This window comes from Prunus mume, linkage group LG5, assembly GCF_029339155.1.
Source record: "Prunus mume cultivar Tortuosa linkage group LG5, ASM2933915v1, whole genome shotgun sequence".
In the NCBI taxonomy this organism is placed as follows: domain Eukaryota; kingdom Viridiplantae; phylum Streptophyta; class Magnoliopsida; order Rosales; family Rosaceae; genus Prunus; species Prunus mume.
The window spans coordinates 23,951,412-23,973,109 of NC_142702.1; the positions used below are offsets into that span (position 1 = coordinate 23,951,412).

Genomic DNA, 21,698 nt, shown 5'->3' on the forward strand with positions numbered 1-21,698 from the left:
CTAGTAAATAAAGTAATTAGAAAAGAGAAATCATGATTATACTATTTAAAGGGTATCGCCGAGCGGCTATACTGTTAAAATATTCTATTTATAAGTCTAGCCGAACGGCTATACTTTTAAAATATTCTATTTCAGAGTAAGTATGCTATTTACAAAGTACAGCCGTGCGGCTATACTCTTAAAGAGTTCTTTTTGAAATTTTCTTTTTATTAATTAAATCAATCTTAGCCTTATTTAAGTACTTTCATTAGTAATTATCTTTTAATTATTATTTCTTTAGTGAATAAGTAGTATTAAATATTTTAATAAAAATAATAGAAATTTGGTTTTGGCACCCAAATATTTTAGTATTCCAAAAAATAGATTTTAGCCTTGAAATTTAAATAAAGTATTTACTCCTTAGTAGGCTTATGGTTAGGTTTCGAGGCTTGAGAAAGGTTTTGGAACAAGTTCGGAAGCTAGGATTTTCATTTGAGACTTGGATTTACCCAAACTAAATAATAGCTTAGCCTTATTTAAGTTCTTTCATTAGTGATTATGTTTTCATTATTATTTCTTTAGTGAATAATTAGTATTAAATATTTTAATAAAATCCTAGAAATTTAGTTTTAGTACCCAAACATTTTAGTATTCCAAAAATGGATTTTAGCCTCGAAACTTAAATCCAAGTCACAAGGTGATTCAATAATATCAACTGCTTGTTGGAGTTTCATTGAAATACATGAACTTGAGTCTCACATTGGAAAAGAAGAGAGAAAGTATCTACTCCTTAGAAGGCTTATGGTTAGGGTTTGATGCCTGAGAAAGGTTTTGTTAACTTCATAAATATTATTTCTTTAGTGAATTACGCTACAGTGGGTTCGCATCCATTTATAGGTTATTGCTTGGTGCCAATTATGATCATGAATTTCGACCTGAAACTATCGGTTGAAACCCAAGCCCATTGAAAAGCAAAAGTTACAGACTATTTCACAATATACACAAATTGAGAACTGAAAAAATGTAACTAGGTCTCCATAACATGAACAAGTTCTTTAATTAATTGGCTTTCATGGATTCTGCGTTGACGAAATGGCTGGACGGGGTAGCCGCTTGGCAATTTCCTGCCAAAACAAGACAGTGTCAGCATTTCAACTAGTAGATGAGCTTTGGACTTATGGAAGATTTAAGATGTTCTAAGCCTTGATGGCATCGTGTCAAGAGAAGCGTACGTGCTAGTCCGCAATATCCTCTTAAGGGTTTAAAATTTCATTTAACATTTCTGGTTTACAAGGGTAGTAATCTGAAGTATAGACCGAGTTCGCCTGGTAATTTCATAACATTTGAATGGCCAACAACAGAAAAATCCTATTATCAAAACATAAATGTAACTATGCTTACCTCAAACAGCTGATTAATATTATCTGCTGTCTTTGCAGAGGTCTCAATAAAGAACATTCCATTCTTTTCTGCATATTCAATGCCATCCTTCACCAATAAAAGAAATATTTATTTAGTCATACAAATATCTATTTTGCAAATACATGGAAAAAAGATGCATTAGATTGAGGGGTAATGAACTCACTTGAACAGGAACTTCACGTTTCTCATGAAGATCAGCTTTGTTACCGACCAAGGCCAAGACAATATCAGGGCTCCCATGTTTCTGTAGCTCCTGTGGAGAGCTAATATTTATCAATTGTTCTTAAAAACTTAAAAATAATATAGGTGTAGTTTAAACAAAAGATCCACTTTGGTAAATCCACGTATCAAGGCAGATTATCAAGGCAAAGTTGTACATTCTATAAAAATAAAGCTTCCCCAATGCACATTGACATGCAAACATCCAACCATTAGCTGCTAGTGCTATACAGTCAACTGTTCTTACTCCAGAGTGTAGAAATTCTAATGCGTTGAGTACTTTTTCCCACATACCAAGCGGATCATTAAGCATCAACAAAAATCTTCCTTAGAGCTTCTTAGTCAGCCAACAGAAAACTTATCCTAAGGGTTTAAGTCTTACAGAGAAAAGTTACATAGAACAAAACAAAACCATGACTTTTGCTACTGTGATAATAAGTTACAGAATAACAATCTCAAAAAATTTGAATCTGTCATAACGATTACATATTTATCTAGAATTTAGATTTTGGCTGTAGACTATATAACTAACACTTCAACCATGGGGTAAAAAAATCTTAGATACCGATTTTGTAACCTCATACATTACTCAATAGTTATTTGACCTCCATCAACCCTGTTACATGCCAAAATGTGGAGACAAGAACCTACGGATAAAAGAAAAAGAATTTACACCTAAAATTTTAAAATAAAATATTTTTTTAAAAGTAGTTAATGTTTTTGTGACCTTCAGAAAAAATACCTTAACCCAATACTGCGCTTTGTTGAAAGATTCCGGACTTGTTATATCATATACAATCACTGCAACTGCAGCACCGCGATAGTAAAGGGGGGCCAATGCAGCATACCTAAATAGGAGATATCAATAATCAATATTCTGCTGCAAAAGGATTAGATTGCAAGAGAAAGTATCCAGGGAAAAGTAAAGGAGAGGGCAAAGGTGGATGCCTTGTAAACAAAAAAATAGGAAGAAATTCACCATAAACCATTATACACAAGTCTTAAACTAGTGTTCACATATCAATACATGTTCAGCAAAAATACCTCTCTTGGCCAGCAGTGTCCCAAATTTCAAATTTAACTGTTGTAGAATCTTGCAAAGCTATTGTCTGTGACAAGAATGAAGCTCCTACTGTCACCTGAATTTTTTTTTTAAAATCCATCACATTTGAGAAAATGATCATCATAATAATTTCTATGTAGCTTAAGAGAAAGGCTAGATAATGAAACCCAAATACACGGACATAAACCAAACATTCTCTCAAAAGTAAAAATCATGAGACCACTTGTGGTTAACCTATGATATAACAGTAACATGTTCCTTACCTTGGATGTGGGGTCAAACTGACCACGAACAAAACGCAGAACAATACAGCTTTTACCAACGCCAGAATCACCCAACAAAACTAGCTGAAGAGTGACAAGAACGAGATGTTAGTTGCAATCAGTCAAATGTTTTATGCAGATCATAATGAGCATCTTAAATACAATATTTCTTTTACCAATTTATTCAAGAGTCCTTTTCTCTTCAAACAAAAATAAGAAGAATCCTCTTAAACTGTAAAGCAGAAGTTTGAAGCTTTTTTCAATCATAACACTAAATGCATCTTATTATATTTTAACTGCAGTCCTTTGCTTGACTAAACTCCATAGAAAATTTATAAGTCTGCCAATATGTTAATGCATTTCTATAAATGTCTAGACCATATTTCTCAATTGCAAGTTGTAGGGGATGCATTTCTCTCATGTTTTAGGTATATACAGAAAATCAGTGGTGTATCAAAACACACTACTCATATCTGTTAACTTACAAAGCTCAAGTTAGCATTTTTCCACACCAACAATAACTTTCAGATTATCAGAAATTAGTAATTAACCAAGCATCATACCCTTTCAACTTGAAATAAGTGACAGTAACAGCATTAACTGCATCAATTTAGCCTATAAAATACCTTCACGCGTAGATTTTTGGCATCAGAAGCGCCACCGTTTTCGGAATTTGGCCCGACCAACCGCCCAGAAGAACTCCTATCTGAGCAAATAATCCCCATTCAATCAAAATTCAAAACGAGAAGAAAAATAATAGACCTCAAAAGGGTAATCACAGTTCAAAGCAATATTGAAAACCCAAAACCTAAATAAACAAACAATCCATTCTCACTAGCCAATTCAATCTCTTTCAGCTTAGAAATCAAGGAAACAGACCAAAATAACAGCACCCACATGAAAATTTCGATTGAAACAGTAAACCCTAGAATTTAAAGCTCGAACGGATCCAATTTGCACGCGGATTTACCTGGAAGGGAGGCAGAGCAACCCATGGCGAGCAGAGACCCTCTGGTATTCTTGTTGAATATGCAGCTGTAAATGATTGGCGCACGTGTGGAGGTGTATGTATATGTGGGTCAAGGATTTATATGGAGGAAAAGGGAGTAGAGGGAAGGTGAGTGATTTTGCAAAGATGGTTGAGTTTATTGGAGGTAAAAGTCTAAGGTCGTTAATGGCTGGTACAAACTGCAACTTTGTCAAGAAGGAGTATTTTTATACGTATAAGCTACAAAGCGTACTAGGTTTTTAAATATTCCAAATTTCCTGCTCGCATACGTTATAAAAATATTTATATATTTACTTGTATACCAAGTATATTTAACTAATTCTTTCACACACACACACACACACAAAAAAAACAAAAACAACAACAACAACAAAAAAAAACCAGTTTTGCTATTGTTTGGGTCAAAAGCAAATAAACGCCGATCCACTTCTCAAAAGCCCACGAAACAAAAGGAATAGAAAAATGGGCTTCAAATATCAGAACAGGAGCAAGCCCAACCCACGTCTTTTTCAGAAAATGGCAGAAAAGTAAAAAATGCCAAGTCAAATGGCGATTATAAATCAGATTGGGCGCAGTCTACAAAATCTACCATTTCTCTCAAAAGGCCTAGGGACAAATCGACAGCTATTTTCTGAAGAGGCCCACGAGACTAATCTGAAATAAACTTTGAAAAGTCAACAATTTCAACTAAATTGATAAAGAGTTGATAAAAGCAGGCAACTAGGAAGAGACTTCTCTGAAACTCTACCACCAGAAGATCAAAAATCCTCTTTATATATATATTCAGAGATATTTTCTGCTCTTAAGAAAGGCATTATTTTCAAGAGATAAGCAGGAAAATAGGGAGTTGTTCAACTAGAAGATCAAACTACCCATCACAGCTTGAGCTCTCACGAGGGGCAATTAAAATTGGAAAAAGGGATTAGGTTTTCTTTCAAGAAAAACAGGGAAGTGATAGCCATTAGAATTGACTACTGAGAGCTTATCTACCAAAATTGATAAAACCTCTCTTTCCTTGCATTAAAAAAATTAAAGATCTTTTTAGAAAATCTGACGCCTATTTTAAATCAAAAAACTCTACTAAAAAACATTTCTCATAAATATAGGAGAGGGTGAACAAAGCAAATGGCATCCAACACACAACCGAATTCATCAATCAAACAAACAACCAAAAATCAGCCAAAGGCAAAAACTCAAAATGATCACTTGATCACTGAGAACCTTCAAACAAACTGGAGCAATCAAAAGCTCTCTCTCTCTCTCTTAGAATTTCCAAGCTCAGACTTAGAGAAAAGTCATTCAAAACAAGACTTCTTTCATTACAAATTTGATTCAGCAAAAGCCAAAACAAGCAGAGTTTGAGTTTTCACAAATATGAAAACCTCAACAAATTTATGGAGAGCTCTGACCAATTAGAACATGTACAACAGTGCAATTCCAGCTCAGTAAACCTCAAATCCAGCCACTTATGCCTCTTTCAGCTAGAAGAGATCGCAATTCTGCCTACTCAAAAAGCCTTCCAGGGCTCGAAATAGATTAAAACTCTGCCAAAATTGAACTTTGGTATCGATTTACACTAACGCTTAGCAGATTGAAGTTGTTGATTCGTCAAGCACAGACACACTCAGTCCAACCGGATCGAGACTTCTATCCGGATCGAGACTTCTATCCAGCAGAAATGGAATTCCAACCTTCTTTTTGTCTTTCCAGAGTTGATTTTTTCCTTCCAAGTCTTGTAAAGGGCGTTCTGCCTAAAAACAATCCTCTTTATTATCATTTATTCTGGTCAAAACTACCAATCTTGTATTGTGATAAAATTGTGAAGTCCTCACCAGTCTGAGGCAAGAAAAGAACTTACTTGGGAGATATTCCTCACTCAAATTCACACTCACTTGTTTAGAAATCAGTAACTTGGGGCGCAAGTTATCCATTTTTAAGAAAGTCTGCTAGGAATTTCATTGCTAGCAGTGGCACGCTCACACACCAAAGAAAGCTGACTTGTTGACCAGTCAATAGTTTCCAAGGCAGTGGGAAACTTTACCCTTCCATCACAGGAGCAAAAGCAAAACGGGTGAACAGCTATATTCTTACCTATATTAAATTTTGAAACTGTTGGACTTGCATGATTTAGATGGGGTTGAAAGGTCAGACTGTAGAGTTGGATTTATTTTTTTAACCTAGGTCCTTGGAGGAAATAGAACAAAATAAAAAATATGGAACTAATATTTTGTTATTCTCTATAGCACTGGTGCTGTAAAGAGTCTTCTTAATTCTCTACCTGTCAACTCTGAGTGAGCTGGGCTTGAATTTGTAATAGTCCGGATTTATTGTATGCAAGAACCTCCATTTGAGGTGTCTTCTTCTTGTACATCTCTTGTATTTACCTCTTTATTAATGAAATTATGCTTGTTCTGGAAAGAAAGAAAAAAACCTGATAATAATAACTCTAGCCCTGCCCTTTGGGCTCATATTGAAATGCGGTAATAGAAACTTCATCGGCCTAGAGTTTATGTTGACTGTCCAATTCTAAAGCATAAGTTAGAGATCCCCACATATCCTTCATTGGCCCAATTAACATACAGTTTAGGGTTTCTAAAAAGTCTAAAGAATTAGGAATTTGATTTGATGAAGTCCAAATTCATCATGGTTGGTTTCACACCAGATATATATGAATCTAAGTCCTAGCTAGCTAGCTATAGCTATGTATGTACCAAGGGGAAAACTTATGGAGTGCAAAGGAATGAAGGATATATCCCATCAGCATTAGGCTGAGCTATAGCAGCTCAGAAATGTGAGGTTGGCAATAAGCAAATACATGCATGTTTTGGTGATATTTGGAGGTCTTGATTAGACTAAGCAACTTCCTAGGGGACAATCCCACCTGAAGTGGAATAATTGGGGTCCCTTTTTGGGGCAACGTCATTGATTTTTCAGCTAGTAAGACATTTTGCTTTTATAGTCTCTCCTTCCTAGTTTAAGATTACAATCTTTAAACTGTTGTTGGTGGAACCCAACAACTCCTCAACAATAATGGAGTGCTATATTAGCATTTCCAGATCTAGTTAGTACATATCTTCATTTTTATTTTATTTTTTCAGTTTCAATATTTAATTCTTGCGTTTAGTACAAGAGATATTGCAGGAGATGGAAATTAAACGCAAGGCCTCGCGATGCAAAGAAATTCAACGCTAACGTTTAATCACGTGAACTACAAATGAACTATTAATTTTCAATTGTTGAAATTGAAAAGGAATTGAAAAGACAATAAGTTTTCAACCACACAGAGGTGATGACGAGATCACCCACCCCACCTCACACACACGTATACACATACTTTCAAGCTCTCATTTTGCCTAACTCAATTGGGAGATTGTATGTGGACATTTACTCAGCCATTTCACGTTAGATACCACATAATGCCTGGTAGGATGATTGTCTTGTCATATGGGCAAACATCTATCCTGTCCAAGCCATTATCTTTATTCCTTTATCATGTCTTCTAATTTAACTTAATTAGCGTTATTCACGTTCCTTGTTACCCTCTTCCTCCAGTCCAACAGGTGTCAGATTGATAGCAAATTTGTAGGACTGCTTCCAAAATGATTAGAAAACAATATATATAAAATTATCAACTAAAAGTAAGAATTTCAAATTTCAAACGTCTCGTAACATAAAGATAGCTATTAATGAACTAAGAGTTAGTTGATTCGAAAAATAGCACAATTGTGCAGCATTTTAAGACGAGAAGATATAGAAACAACAAGAAGGCCTACATAAACTAAAGTGGTAGGAATTTGTCTGGAGGATTGGCTTTGTGATAACTAAATGATGGGTGAAATGAAAATAATGAGACTATATATGGGGACATGTAAGTAAGTATTGATATTCCGCAAGGAGATGTAACGTGTCATTGGGGATATTGGAGTTGCTGATTAGACTAACCCAATTTAAGGGGCACAACCTCATTGAAGACTGAAAGCAAATGGGTCCTTTCCTTTTTATACTTGTTTGCAGGCTGCATTCATATTTCATAGTCTTTGATAGCAAATGTGACCGACACCTAACCCTCCAATTGCGCATAACTAGTAGAAGGAGGAAAAGGTGACCAATGAATCATGCATATGGCCTATGGAGTCATTTAGATCAGGAAAAGTATTTCCCTACCCCCTGTTTCAGTGTTATTTTCTTTTTATTTCTCTCAATGCTTAACCTATCACATAATAAGAGAAATAAAAAGAGAAGAGCCATGAAGTTATTCTGCAGTTTTGTACTCATTAACAATTGTGTATTAGCATCACACGCCCACGAAAGACTGATCAATGCGGAGCACCGCCTAGCTAGGGTAAAGGCTTCTTCCCAGTCCCAATTAATAAACTTACCAAATTGCATTCATGTTTGCCAACTTAAGTGTTCAAAGTTTTCTGCTTCATGGAAAATGGGATTGGACATAAAATTCACCATAGCATATGCAATTGGCAATTGGCGGGAGTAATTGTCACATGCATTAACAAGCGAGGCAATGCTGCATGTGTGAAGACAATTGAACACTCTTTTTCCCCATTGGGATCAGAGACCATTATGATTCCACGGACTAATGCCTGCCCCAGATGTGACACCCTGCCTTCATCAGGCCCTTCATTTCACCTGCACGTGTCATGCATTAAAACTGGCCCCACATCAATGGAACCAATTGCATGCCTCATGATTTAATTCTTTGGATGATGCCTAGCAATTACCCTAGATCCATCCAAGTTTTGATTATGAAGAATATGATCATGTTTATAGGCATGTACCCATAGCCACATGAAACAAAGATAGAGCGACGTAGGAAAGGAACCAATGGAAGCATCCCTTTGAAAATAAATCGATATTGGAAAGAGGGAATTCGAACTTAGACATCGCTTCAGCTACAAACTTCCTTGTATATTTGAATTAATAAACACCGTGAGGCAATATTACGATCACAATTCAAAGTTTCTTTTCACCACTATTTCTAAATCATCGAGAGTACTCGAGAGTACTTGATCTCCCAACTTATAAGATGATCCTATTAGGGCCCAGTCCCCGGGAGTGAAAAAGTAAATAAAAAAAAGTGAAAAAGTGAAAAGGGGCCGCACGAGGGGAAAGGTGGATAGAACCGTACCATGTCCCGCCGTCTGACTTACGTTTCCCATATTCCCCGATTCCCGTCCTTTATTCCTTCCGATTTTCCTTACAAAAAAAGTGGTTTTGGTGATATTTCGAAGTCTTTAGCTTGTGATTCCAGTGATTTTATTCCATTATTCAGCAGTTAAATTTTTTAATACGCATTTGGCCACAATAACTGAGAAAAGCAAACTTTAAAAAATTAAAACTTTTGTCAAATCAAAATTGTTGATAAGTAACCAATCAATTACATACACGTAGATAACGATTACAGTTGTTAACGACATAACATTCATTATGAACTGTACATTTGTAATTCATATATCATTATCCATACATAACTTGTCACGTCAGTTTAGAGATCAAATCCGTACTTTAAAATCTCATTAGATATAGAGGATTATTAACAATTAAATATCAGATTAAACCAAGATTAGTAATAAGACTTTTATAATTTGTAATCTAGTTTACTTTTTTCGGTTGGGATATAGATTTAGGTGATAATTACACGTCTCCTTCAAAGAGGAGTTCTCTTCCTACACATTGACCATCTTTTTCTTTAGAGGGAAACGGCATTTGGTAAGGGATGCATGAGTTTCATCATAACCCACTGAAAAACAAAAAAAGAAAAGAAATATACTAATATTATGTCATTATAGAAAAAGAAAAATCAGCAGACATGATGGGAGCTTAATTAGAAGGGAGATATCCCATTAATTTTAGGAAAATATCTACCTCCTGAGTCATGGGCCTCAGCCTCTCGGCCAAAAGAAAAAATATTCTAAGAAAATTGAAAGAACAAGGAAATCCCTATGATCTAGAGTACAAGAGAAAAAAATCCAAAACCAACCTGAATTTAGAGGTTTAATTCATTAACCACCCCATGATCCTCAAACAAAACCCTCAATTGAACTTTGAATCAATTCCCCCTAATTAACTCCAAGCTTCTTAAACCAAATCTAGAGAGAGAGAGAGAGAGAGAGAGAGAGAGAGAGAGACAGAGAGAGGGGAAACCAACACATAGAACTTGAGTGTAGCCAAAACTTTCAGCTATTAAACAAAATTGAAACATATAAAATTGGCCCCTTTTTTTAGCATGGTCTTCTTCTTCTTCTTCTCATGAGGTGTATGCTATAATACATATACATATGCACACTCATATATATATATATATATATTTATATGATATAATGGATACAAAAAAAAAAAAAAAGAACAAAAAAATTATAAGTCACCCCGCTCATGCCAACAAAGGAGCATAGTGACACATCGCCTGAGAATATAGAACCTTGCCCTTTGCTCCTTCACCAGCATACTGCATCTGCGCCCAAATGACCTACATGGCTCTCTCACATGCCTGCAACAGAAGTTGCTGTTGCTGACGTGGCCCTGCCCTTGGCTTTGCTTCATATCTTCTTCTTCTTCTTCTTCTTCTTCTTCTTGAGCTTTGAATGGCTCTGTGTATATATGGAGCTTGAATTAGAGTGAGAGAGAGAGAGAGAGAGAGAGAGAGAGAGAAAGTCTTTGATTTGTTTAGTGGAGAAGACTGAGGAGGGAGGGACAAGGGGGTGCCCTTTTATAAGTTTGATTTGGCTAAGTCCTGGAAGAAAGATATGACTTAAAGATTAGGTGGCCCTTCGTTGAAAAGACAAGTTTGTCCATGGTGTATTTATCTGCTTAGGGAGATTTGGTAATATTCCAACAAGGGTTTGGAGGTCATTTGGAGAGATAGCCTATGCTGTCATCCACTTGCACACGGGTACTTCCATTTTAAATTTGGAAATTATTATCTATTTGTTTATTTGTTAGTACTATTATTTTGGTTGTTATTAAGATAGCAGTTAGAGAATATAACGAGGTTATCATTATTGAATTACTATTAGTTTGAATATTGTTTTAGTTTTTAATTTTCCAATGGGAGCCAGAGTGAGTAGATTCACAAGTCGACAATCGACTGATTTTAGAATCGAAAGCTTCTTTTAGCCTGAGAATTTTTAATTTTAGTACACCAAATTATTGACTTGACGACAAAAATTCAACTCTCGTTAATTTTTTTATTTATTTAAAAAGTAATCTAATTTCATGCTCACATGTTGCGAAACTAATTTCAATCCAATAATAAGCAGCTTAAGCTAGACTCTATAAACTCTTAATTAGATTACATTCTAGTTTGATTTATTAAACGAATTATTCAGGTTGTTACATGCCCAAGTAAATGAAGAAATTGTGATTAATAGGGTGTTCATTGAATTGGCTCAAATTTTTGGTGTGCTTCTAAGTAGTCATGAATTCAAGCTCCCGTGTATGTCTCCCCCTTTCTAATGTTGACAAAAAAATAAAAAAATTGAAGAAATTGTGATCATGAACACAATCAAAGTTTTTATATTTTATATTTTTGAAGATTCGGCAAATTAGACACATGACAAGATATGATTGGTGGTAAAGACAAAGTTGATCCTGATCACCCGTGACGACCCAAACATTTTTCAACCAAAATGTCAATTTTGTAAGACTCCATACATATAATAATTGATGTTAGAAAACTATTTAATTTAAATATGTTTTAATGAACTTTTTATGCATCAGTTGAAGAGATTGAATTCTTAATCAGTACTTGTTCTAGAACACCCTCCCCACCCCACTAGAGCTATTTAAGCAATACACAAGACGTAAAAAAACTCACCAACTTTATGTCAGAAAATTTCATCTTCTTCCTTTCCAAATTCCATCCCTTTCTGCTAACATTACACTCTTTCAGCTCTCAAATTTCCACTGCCATTAATTGCTACGAAACAAACAGTGTCAAATTTTGTATCTATGGAAGTTTCCTTTGGTCAAGGCTGGTTTAACAATGCAATCTGAGAGGGAACTAATTTAAGAGATTATGTCATTTAGAAAAACGAGTCACTATGGTTTCTATAATCAACTACACACTTCCTTCTATAATCCGGGGAACATAAATGCTTTTTTTAGTTTAGAAGGAAGATTAAGTAAATAAATAAAAAAGTTTAGAAGGAAGATATTGAATTTCTTATGTTATTACGAAGCTTCTTTTTTTGTTGGTCAGGATATAAATAAGCTTTCTCTATCTCATTTGGTACCTATGATTGGATTGGATTGGATAAGTCACTAAATATAAGGTATGTTGAAGGAGAAAATGAAAGCAGAGGTGAATGATTTTCCATTGTGGAATTAGGATGGATAATTTATAAGATGTTGTTATCCTACTATTTTGTGGAGATTAGATGCGATTAGTTATCTTCATGAGTAATCCATCTTTAACCATTTCAACTTGGTTTCTTTTAAACATGCTTTAAATATAGGGAGTTATCCTCTCCAATCCAATTCTAGACACCAAACGAGCACATAGAGGCCCAAAAAGAAGAGCAAATTCAAACCCTGGTAAATAATAATTTGCTTCACTAATCTTCATTTTTTTAACATATAAAAAAACACCGTCATCCAATCTACTACGAAAAGTTTGCAACTTAATTCGGTACTATATAAAATCTGGAATTTGATTTTAGTAAATCTAGTATATTATACTTGAGCAAAGTGCAGGTAGAAGTCACCGACCAATGCATTGTAAAAAGCAATGACTATAATAATATTCCATTTAAGTGGCAGATTTTAGGCCAAGGTGAGGTGATGGCTGAATATGTTGAGTATTGTGTTCATATCTCAGTAGAAATTCTGTCCTCCCTCTTGGAGATATGGGATGCTCATCTGCTTTAAGTTGGGACTTTCAAAACCCAAATATTCCTTATCACATCATCACCATCCATGTGAGTCTGCTTACCGATACGCGCAGTGATCTGATCACATGAAAAAAAGGAAGAAGAAAAAAAAGCCACATTGATTTGGTACGATGGTATCCAAATGTGATGTTCATGTGTCCATTTCAAGTGTGAAGATTCGGCAGAGAAGGGGCTGTTTGTTGTGAGAACCTCAACCACATTAAGCGTCATTCCAATTTTGCTTTTCCTACCCTTCTGTGCCAACTCTTGTTCCATTCTAATCTTACTCCCATCCAATCCAACTATGCCTCTAGTGGGAATATGATACTTATTGTCGAGCCCTCTATCTAATCTAAGCACAACATTGGAGGATCTTACTGTATGATCACCTCCGAGCGTGTCTGCGGAGACGACTTAATTCTTTGTCAATTATACTATTAGTATTGAGAGTATTTTTCTCAATCTTTAGGCATCAAGTGATGTGACAAATGACATCATCGTACATGTATAATGTATTTGTCAAACTAGTCGGGATCTAAAATTTTGATATTTGATTTGAATGCACGTGGTATTTCTCATCCAAGCAGTGATAAGAGTTGGCACATATATGCTCCGGAAATTACAAGGAAACTAACTATGCGTACGTACCTCTCCATGATCATCATGGTATAGAATTGTCTAGTTGTATATACTTTTTCATACTAGCGATATTAGAAAAGGAGGGAGGGAGGATGAGGAATCGAACCTAGTACCTTTGATAAATATTTGAGCTAAAAGCGATCTTGCTTTTAGCTCGATACTTTCAAAGTCATTAATTAAGAGCTTACGTTATTAATCATTCATTTAGTTATTTAACCACCTAATTACTAGATCCCCCAGAAAAAAAAAACACATGTTAACAACTAGTTTCTAATCTAGTATCGCTTCTCTTTTCAATGTTGGAAAAGGGTTACAAGTTCAAATCTCACCCCCATGTTGATAAAACATAAAAGATCAGGTTACTATCATGGTATCAATTCAACCTGCTGGCAAATACAAATTAATAAAGGGATAAAAGAAAATGACAGAATTTGAAGGGACACAGAGTTTCTATATAATTAATTTAATTATTAATTGTCTTATTTTATATATTAATGAACATTATGTCATTATATCTATACCCTATAACTTATGGAAATTTACATCTCCATTTTCATCATAACAACACAATCACACAGCTTTTATCTTTCTTCATGGCCTATTCATGCGCTTGCTTGAAGAACACAGTTCTGAGCCGAATGTCTGGCCGTTCGCATAGTGGCTAGGGGCAGAGGAGCGACGAGAACCTTTCGGCAAACAACTCTCCACAATGTGACTTCCAAAACCATTTGCAGCACCACCATGGCCCTTTTTATAAGCTTTAACAGGCACATAATTTGAAGGGTTTGAATTTGACGGAGTTGGTTCCAATGGCCTTATGGCAGCCACAACAAGCCCTTCAAAGTTGCTTTGGATTAAACTGGGAGGAGGAGCCAAGAGAACCAACAAGAGGAAGAACATTGAGATCAAAATCTTGAAGGACATTGTGATCAAAATAACGCGATTCGAATTTGGATTTGGAGAAGAAGATGTGGTGAAAATTGAAGAGTGAGAGGAAGGCCTTAAATAGGGTCATGAGGAAAAAATAGATGGATGCAGCTAGATATGCCCAGCTCATAGCTAGCAAAGATTGCATGCTGGTCTTCGTACTTGGTGTGCAATTATGTCTTCACTTTTTTGACTATTCAGATAGGACTTCCCGTGTCCTTAATTACTATTGTCTTGAGTTTCTTCTTGTCAAAGCCAAGTTCTTTGATTTTCCACAGAATATGTAGTTATAATTATGTTTATACACAGATGAAAAGGAAATTAGGGCAACTAAACCCTAGCCAAGTCAATCCTATCAACTTCAAAGGCAACACATGGGGCCATCTGATTGGGCCAGGTGGAAGTAGTAGCTTACCTGTTTGGCCTACTGTATCAGGTTTATCCTTCCAACACAATCTGTTACACCTGGCTAAGCACATCTTTTGCCACGTTTGATCAATTATCCAAAACTTTAGATCTGCGAGTGTACTTTGGCATGCACATTGTGCAAAATCTCAACAACTACTTGCAGATCTGTAGGCGAAGATATAAGATTTAATGAAAGCAACAAGTGTCCTGCTTTATAGTTTCTTGCCTTCTTGGTTTAAATCTCTGGTTGATAACATTAAGCTAACTGTGGGAGCAAAACACCCACCTATTTCCATCTTTATCAATTTCACTTTAACTACTCAAACATGTTACCTCCCTAAATTTTGATTTTCCCAAATTTTCTCATTGTGTTAAAATGAAACTACTTCGATTTATTTAGTAATAGGTCACATGATTTATGAGTAGGAAATACCCGAGACACGTGGGGCAACAGTCGCGAGGCAGGTCCTCTTTTTTATATTATTAAATAGTATAGCCGCACGGCTGTACTTGGGTTTTTATAAATAAAGACTAGTATAGCCGCGCGGCTATACTTGTTTCGACATGTGACCTTTTTTTTTTGGAATTAAAGACTATAGCCGACCGGCTAAACTTGGGTTATTTTTAACTTTTTAAAATGGTATAGTCATGGGCTTACTCGGGTTTTAACTTTTTAAAATGGTATAGTCATGCGGCTATACTCGGGTATTGACACTTAGGCGCCTAATCGCTCGGTTGGTTTTTATTTTTATTTTATAAAAATAGTATAGCCCAGCGGTTTTACTGGGCTATTTTTAAATTATTTTTAATAAATAGTATAGCCAACCGGCTATACGCTTTATCTATATACTGGGGTCCTTTTTAAAAAAATTTATTTTTTTCCCCCGATTTCTTTTATCGATAAGAGTAGTTTAGAGCATTATCCATTACTATTAGGCCATTACCCTAGTCTCTATTATCCCCTTTTGAAATTTTACTTTTCAGAGTTATTACCCGTATAACGAATTTAGTATTTTCACGTTTAATACTCGTATTATACACGTATGTATGTTTCAATAATACATTCGTTTTTTGTACATGTCTTGAAGACTTAGTAAAATACACGTTTTTTAAAAAGAAAATGTACAATACTCGATTGTACATATACATTTTTTTTTGGTTTAATACACTTATTTTTTTCAAAATTTTCAATATTACAAACAAAATTTACGTATTATACACATAATTTTTCCAAATTATTGAATAAAAATAATATATTTAAATAGTATAGCCGTGTGGAGGAGGGGGGGTTTACACAAATATTCATTAAGTGCATTGGGGCTTCAAAACTCTGCCCAAATAAGTGAAGGTGATAGGGCTCAACCAACTAAGTTATACCCCATTGGATTTATGAGTAGGATTTGTATTACCACTTCTTGTTATCAAGAAATTACTACCTTCATTTAGCAAGGCAGGTCATGCATTCTTAGACCAAATAAGTTTGGGTTGAACCTCCTTGACCCAAAAAACCAAAAAAAGTTTTGGGTTGAACCGCGTGGGTGCAGATTTGATATTTGACAAGCTTTCATCATGTTAATGGGCTCTTGGGCTCAATTCATTGTTGGTCACCTCTTGGGGTCGACAACTTCTAAATTTGATAGATTTTAGGGCTATTCCCAAGCCATGAGAAATTAAAAAACGTTCCATCCATATTGTAGACCCAACTTTGTTAAAGGAACCCATATTAGATATGGGCTCAGAGATGTTCATACGGTGAAAAAGACTTTTCCAATGTTATATCAAAATTTATTTTTTAATACAAGTGATTAGCCCCGATCTCTTGGACCACAGGGGTCCAAGAAATTTGTGGCCATCCACCATTTGATGTTAATCTAACGGTTCTAAAAATTTTCTTAAAAAGAGTACAAGAGTTACAAGTGATAATCTAAATTATAAGGAGATGAGATTTCTCATACACAAAATATCAAGGTATCTTGAAAGTTCGAACCTAAAACCACGATATGCAAGTCAAGGCCCTCTAAATTTATAATAAGTAACTATAAAAAGGTTTTCATTAAAGAATTGTATTAAGTGGTGGTAACAACCGACCAAATTATTTACAAAACTTATATTAACATTCACCCCATCGTGGTTAAATTTATAAAAAAAATAAATGATGGTGTGATTATGCTCTGAGCACAATAACCAAGATATATATATATATATATGAGAATGTTATTATGAATTTGGCACTGGCTGTGCACTAATGCACAAACTAATTGTGCAAGTACAGTGTCCTTTTGCTTCACATATCTATGTGTTGGTACACTGCCTACGGTGGCTACAAGACCAAATTAATTTTACCTAGTACATGTTTTTTGTTTTTTCCCCTTCCTCGTTCCTGGAATTAGTAAAATATAGCCCTGGTTTCGAAATGACCGCCCAAGCTCTGCCATTGGTTTCAAAATGAATCTCCTTCAACTGACAAAAGCTGCTCTTTTAAACTTCTTTTAATTAACCGTCCAAGCAGGAGGCTAAAGGTGTGATTTATTTGTTAATTATTGAAGAGTCGGCCAATCCTTAGGTCAGGTCCTATACAACTGTACCTACACTTGGGAGATTGCAAGCCGAGAATTCCACCTTCTGTTTGCCCAGCTGTGTGATCATTTTTCTTTTGTTTTCACTTTGTCATGAAGCGCAGGCAAGTGTGAACACTTAGGGTTAGTTTGGCATTGTTATGCTGTGAAAATTATCGTTGTTAGATTTGCTGTGAGAGAAATCAACTATAAGATAAAATAGTTTGGCGTTTGGTAACTTTTTGTTAAAAGTGTTGTTGGTTCTAATTCATGCATAATCAGAAAATAATTGCTGCATAATTATTAAACCCAGCGCCTATTCGAAACTGATTCTTGCATAGTCTGAAAATGAAAGCACATCATTAACTATTTTCCCATATAGTTTTCTCTCACAATAATTTTTAATAATAAGTGAATTTATCATAGTTTACTAAACCGATTGAGCTTCTCAAAATTTTTAAAAATTCACTTATCACCCCAAATATACCAAACGGACACTTATTCTATTAAGAAGATGGTGAAAACTTGAGTGGACTTCAAATCCAATTTGTTAGTTTAGTTTTCCGGAGAAAAAAACGAGATGAAAAGATAGGTCAAATGGGTAATGCGCTGCGTTTCATCCCTTTTTATTGGAACTTCAATTCCAAGTCAATTCTTTTTCTTTCTTCTGTTTGGTAATTATCACATCAATTTTTACAGTCAATTATTTTATATAAATAATTATAATCTGTCAGGGTTTTTCTGTTTTCCAAGTTTGAATAATAATAAACACATGAAGTCCCCTCTCTATATCTCAATGTGTTGGCAACCTAGAATCCAGCAAGGCACTCACGCGATGATTAACACGTACTTCTTAGAGCAAATCAAATGTAATCTTAAAAAAGATTCATGTGATCATAAAATAATGCAAACCAGCTGCTAGCCCACTGTTTTGGAGCAAAACCACACTATTGTTAAACAATATACCACTCCAACAAAGCTCGGATTATCATATTAAGTCCCTAATCTCCAAACAGCTTAAACCAATTAAACTAGCAAAAGATACTTAACTCTCGTGATTACTTCAAGATTATCAAAGCAATAATCAACTATGGCCCGATTAATTAAGTTGCTATGTTTCACAGCCCAAGAGATTGTTCTTCAGCATCCTATTAATCAATATCCATATTAAAGTAACGCATCAAACAATTTTGCGTCAGATTACCACCGACTAAAACTCGATGATTACAGGAATAAATGATAACCATTCACATGAGTCATGTGTGTTGATCATTGAACTGGATTACCATTAGATTAGGTTGTCGGCCTGGATCATAATAATATTAAGAGACTCCTTTCTCATAACTACCATTCAACGATCACGCGAATAAATCATAACCATTCACATAAACTCTACTCATTAATGTTTGACTTAGGTCGTGAGCAGATTAGGTTGCCGCCCGGATTTTTTGTAATGTAAAGAGGTGAAAAAAAGGGTTGGACAAGTACTCATTTTACTATCTAGTTTGCTTAAATGGTATAGTTAGTCATTGCCAAAAATCAGAAATCTAAAGACATGTATTCTTGGTGCTCACTTAATAAGTACCATCCCCCTTTTAAAACCAATAAAATTTCAAGTGAAGGTAAGATTAGCCAAAAGCGAAAAGCATAATCTATCTAGTAAATCCTTCAATATAGTTGAAGCACTTCATTCACTCATGGAGGGGCAGGGCGTGACATTAGGATCTAAACGGGTACTAGGTTGTTGGCCACGAGTGGGGCATGTCGTATCTCCCTGGCCAATTTTTTAGTAGTTAATAATGGGCGGAAGTTTGTTGGCCACCTAAGGAGTGGTTTGATTATTTAGCCACTTAAATCGCAGATTCTTAGCGTTTATATACAAATAATTTTTTTGATTTAAAAACCGCAGATTCTTAGTGGAGTATGGTCCACCATGAATTGGCCCACATTCAGCTTTGTGTAAGTGTCGTATGATCAGCTTGAAGAGTCCAAACAAGAAAAGATTAGTGCAAAATATAATATGCAGGCGTGTAGGTTGAATGAGATGCTACTATTGAACAAACCTCAATGCCAACTAATCTTTAATCTTTAGTGTAGTGGTTAGTACTTGTCTTTATTTAGTTGGAGGTTTCAATTTCGGCTTACATAAATACGAGAATGATATATATTTGTGATAAGTTTAATATTTAATTATGTTTAGTTCTATTGTGATGATGTAGTTTATTGTAAAAATATCTTATAAATATCTTATCGTTTATATAGATAAAAGATACGGAATCACGTCTATCTTTTCACATATAAATTGGCAACTTTTACATTTACATAAAGTGTAACTGGTGACGATTAATTATATCTAAACATGGTACAACTGGTGCGAGTTGCATCTACACATTGATCGCAAATTAAACCATCATCCCAAACAATAGTTCTATTTGAGTTAGAATCAAAGGACAAACACTTTCACAAATATTTTTACAATGTGTCATAGCTTTTAAATCTCTCATGCAATCCAAAGGGCTTTTAACAAGGTGACGTGGGAGTTTTTTAATCCGTGGATGATACGGAGGTGATGTGACATTATAACTAGAGAGAAAAAAACTCTTGGATTAGAGTGAAATTAAGTTACTTACCTAATAAAATGAAAAGTTGATTCGGTAAATAATAAGCACATATATATGCAAGGACATTGATAAGTGCTTGTGCAAATGGTGGAGTTAAGTTGACCTTAATTTAAAAATAAAATACAATAAAAAAAATCTAAGTGCCGTAAAGTAATTTTGTTTTCGTACGCAGTGCACCAGCTAGCAGCGCTTTGCAAGTGGTGTACGATATCAATCGAGTACCATCTATCCATCTCTCTGGTTTCATTCTCGTTTGTATTATTTTCCCTTTGTTCAACAAAAGCATTTACGTCATAATACATTAATTCATTGTCGTGTTATGCGTATTTTATGGTTTATGTAAAAGTGAAAATGAAAGTTTTAGTTACAGGTTCATCATAATATAGAGAGATAAGATGATGATATTGATGGGTGAATGGCTTGTGCTTATCTATAATCTCTATTTCCTAAATTCCGATCTTATCATTATACATGTCATATAATTATACCGTCTTGTTTTTTTCCTCTCAAAAGAATTATATAATTATATGACAAGTATATAGGAAAAATTCGTAGGCGTGATGATCACATTGCCGCATAAATGTTACTAGCTAGTACCGAAGAATTTAGTTTTACAAAGCAGAGAATACTTTTTTTCAATTCACTTTCTAATATTTTCTGCATAGAATTGAAAATCAAGGATGGCCGGCCGGTATTGATTGGTTGAGGCTGTGCACCGTTAGTCTTGTGGATTAATTAAAGCAATGAAATTAAGAAATTAGGGAGAATTATCCCCTTTAGAAAAATAGAGAAAGAAGATGAAAACAAAATAAAATAAGGTCTTTTTTGTTGTTGTCAAAAAACAAAAAAAGAAGGTCTAAACAGCCATTAATGAAGCATATGGCTAACAATATTATACTGGAAATGCTCTCCTCAACCATCGGGTCCATCATAAGCACTGTATATGATACATAAAAAAGATGCTACGATCTTTAGCTTCGCAGACCACCCACACACAAAAAAGAAAAAAGAAAAAAAGAAGAAGGAAGAGAATTGCCCGACACTCTCCACTAAACCCGTCTCAATAATTGTCATTGTACCCAAAAAAAATAATAATAATAGAAATTGTGGTCATATGGCTCCCTATAGGCAACAAGGAACTTGATACTCTAGATCTTTTTTGTAGCGATATTTGGGGAGGGGAAAATCGAACATAAGATCTCAAGTGCATAGGTAATTAATGCTCTTAATCACTTGAGCTACAAGCTCCTTGTTTGATACACGGGATCTTTGATTATGGAATTATCATTTTCTCAAATAGGAAAATATTGTCGTGGGCTCAGCTTTGATCAATATGGGAAACCTTCTGATTTCTTCCATATATAGTTTGATAATTAATTGTTGAACATTTAAGGGCTCATTTGATAACTGTTTTAATTTTAGTTTTTAGTTTTTAGTTTTTTGGTTAGAGTATAGAGGGAAAATGAGAGTTAAAATAGGAGTGAGGATGAGATGGAGAGAGAGGATGAGAGGGGAGGAGAAGAGGGAGGAGTAACAAAATGAAAACAATTTGAAATTGAAAACTAAAAGAGTTTCCCTCTCAATCTCATCTCCACTCTCATCCTCACTTCCATTCTCCCTCTTGTTTTCTTTACTCTAACACAAAATGAAAACTAAAAACTGAAATTGAAATAGTTATGAAATGAGCCCTAAATTATTAGGTCAACACCTT

General features: G+C 34.9%; 1 protein-coding gene across 1 annotated transcript; it reads right to left on the reverse strand.

The window, feature by feature from the left end:
- Positions 1 to 921: 921 nt before the first annotated feature.
- Positions 922 to 4,116, reverse strand: ARA6 (Ras-related small GTP-binding family protein). Its single transcript, XM_008235061.3, has 8 exons — positions 3,917 to 4,116; positions 3,573 to 3,652; positions 2,947 to 3,030; positions 2,665 to 2,759; positions 2,363 to 2,468; positions 1,565 to 1,654; positions 1,381 to 1,467; positions 922 to 1,103 (listed from the first exon to the last, which is right to left on the reverse strand). Exons 1-8 carry the CDS (start codon positions 3,939 to 3,941, stop codon positions 1,050 to 1,052), a joined length of 621 nt encoding a protein of 206 aa, XP_008233283.1. The 5' UTR covers positions 3,942 to 4,116; the 3' UTR covers positions 922 to 1,049.
- Positions 4,117 to 21,698: the final 17,582 nt, after the last annotated feature.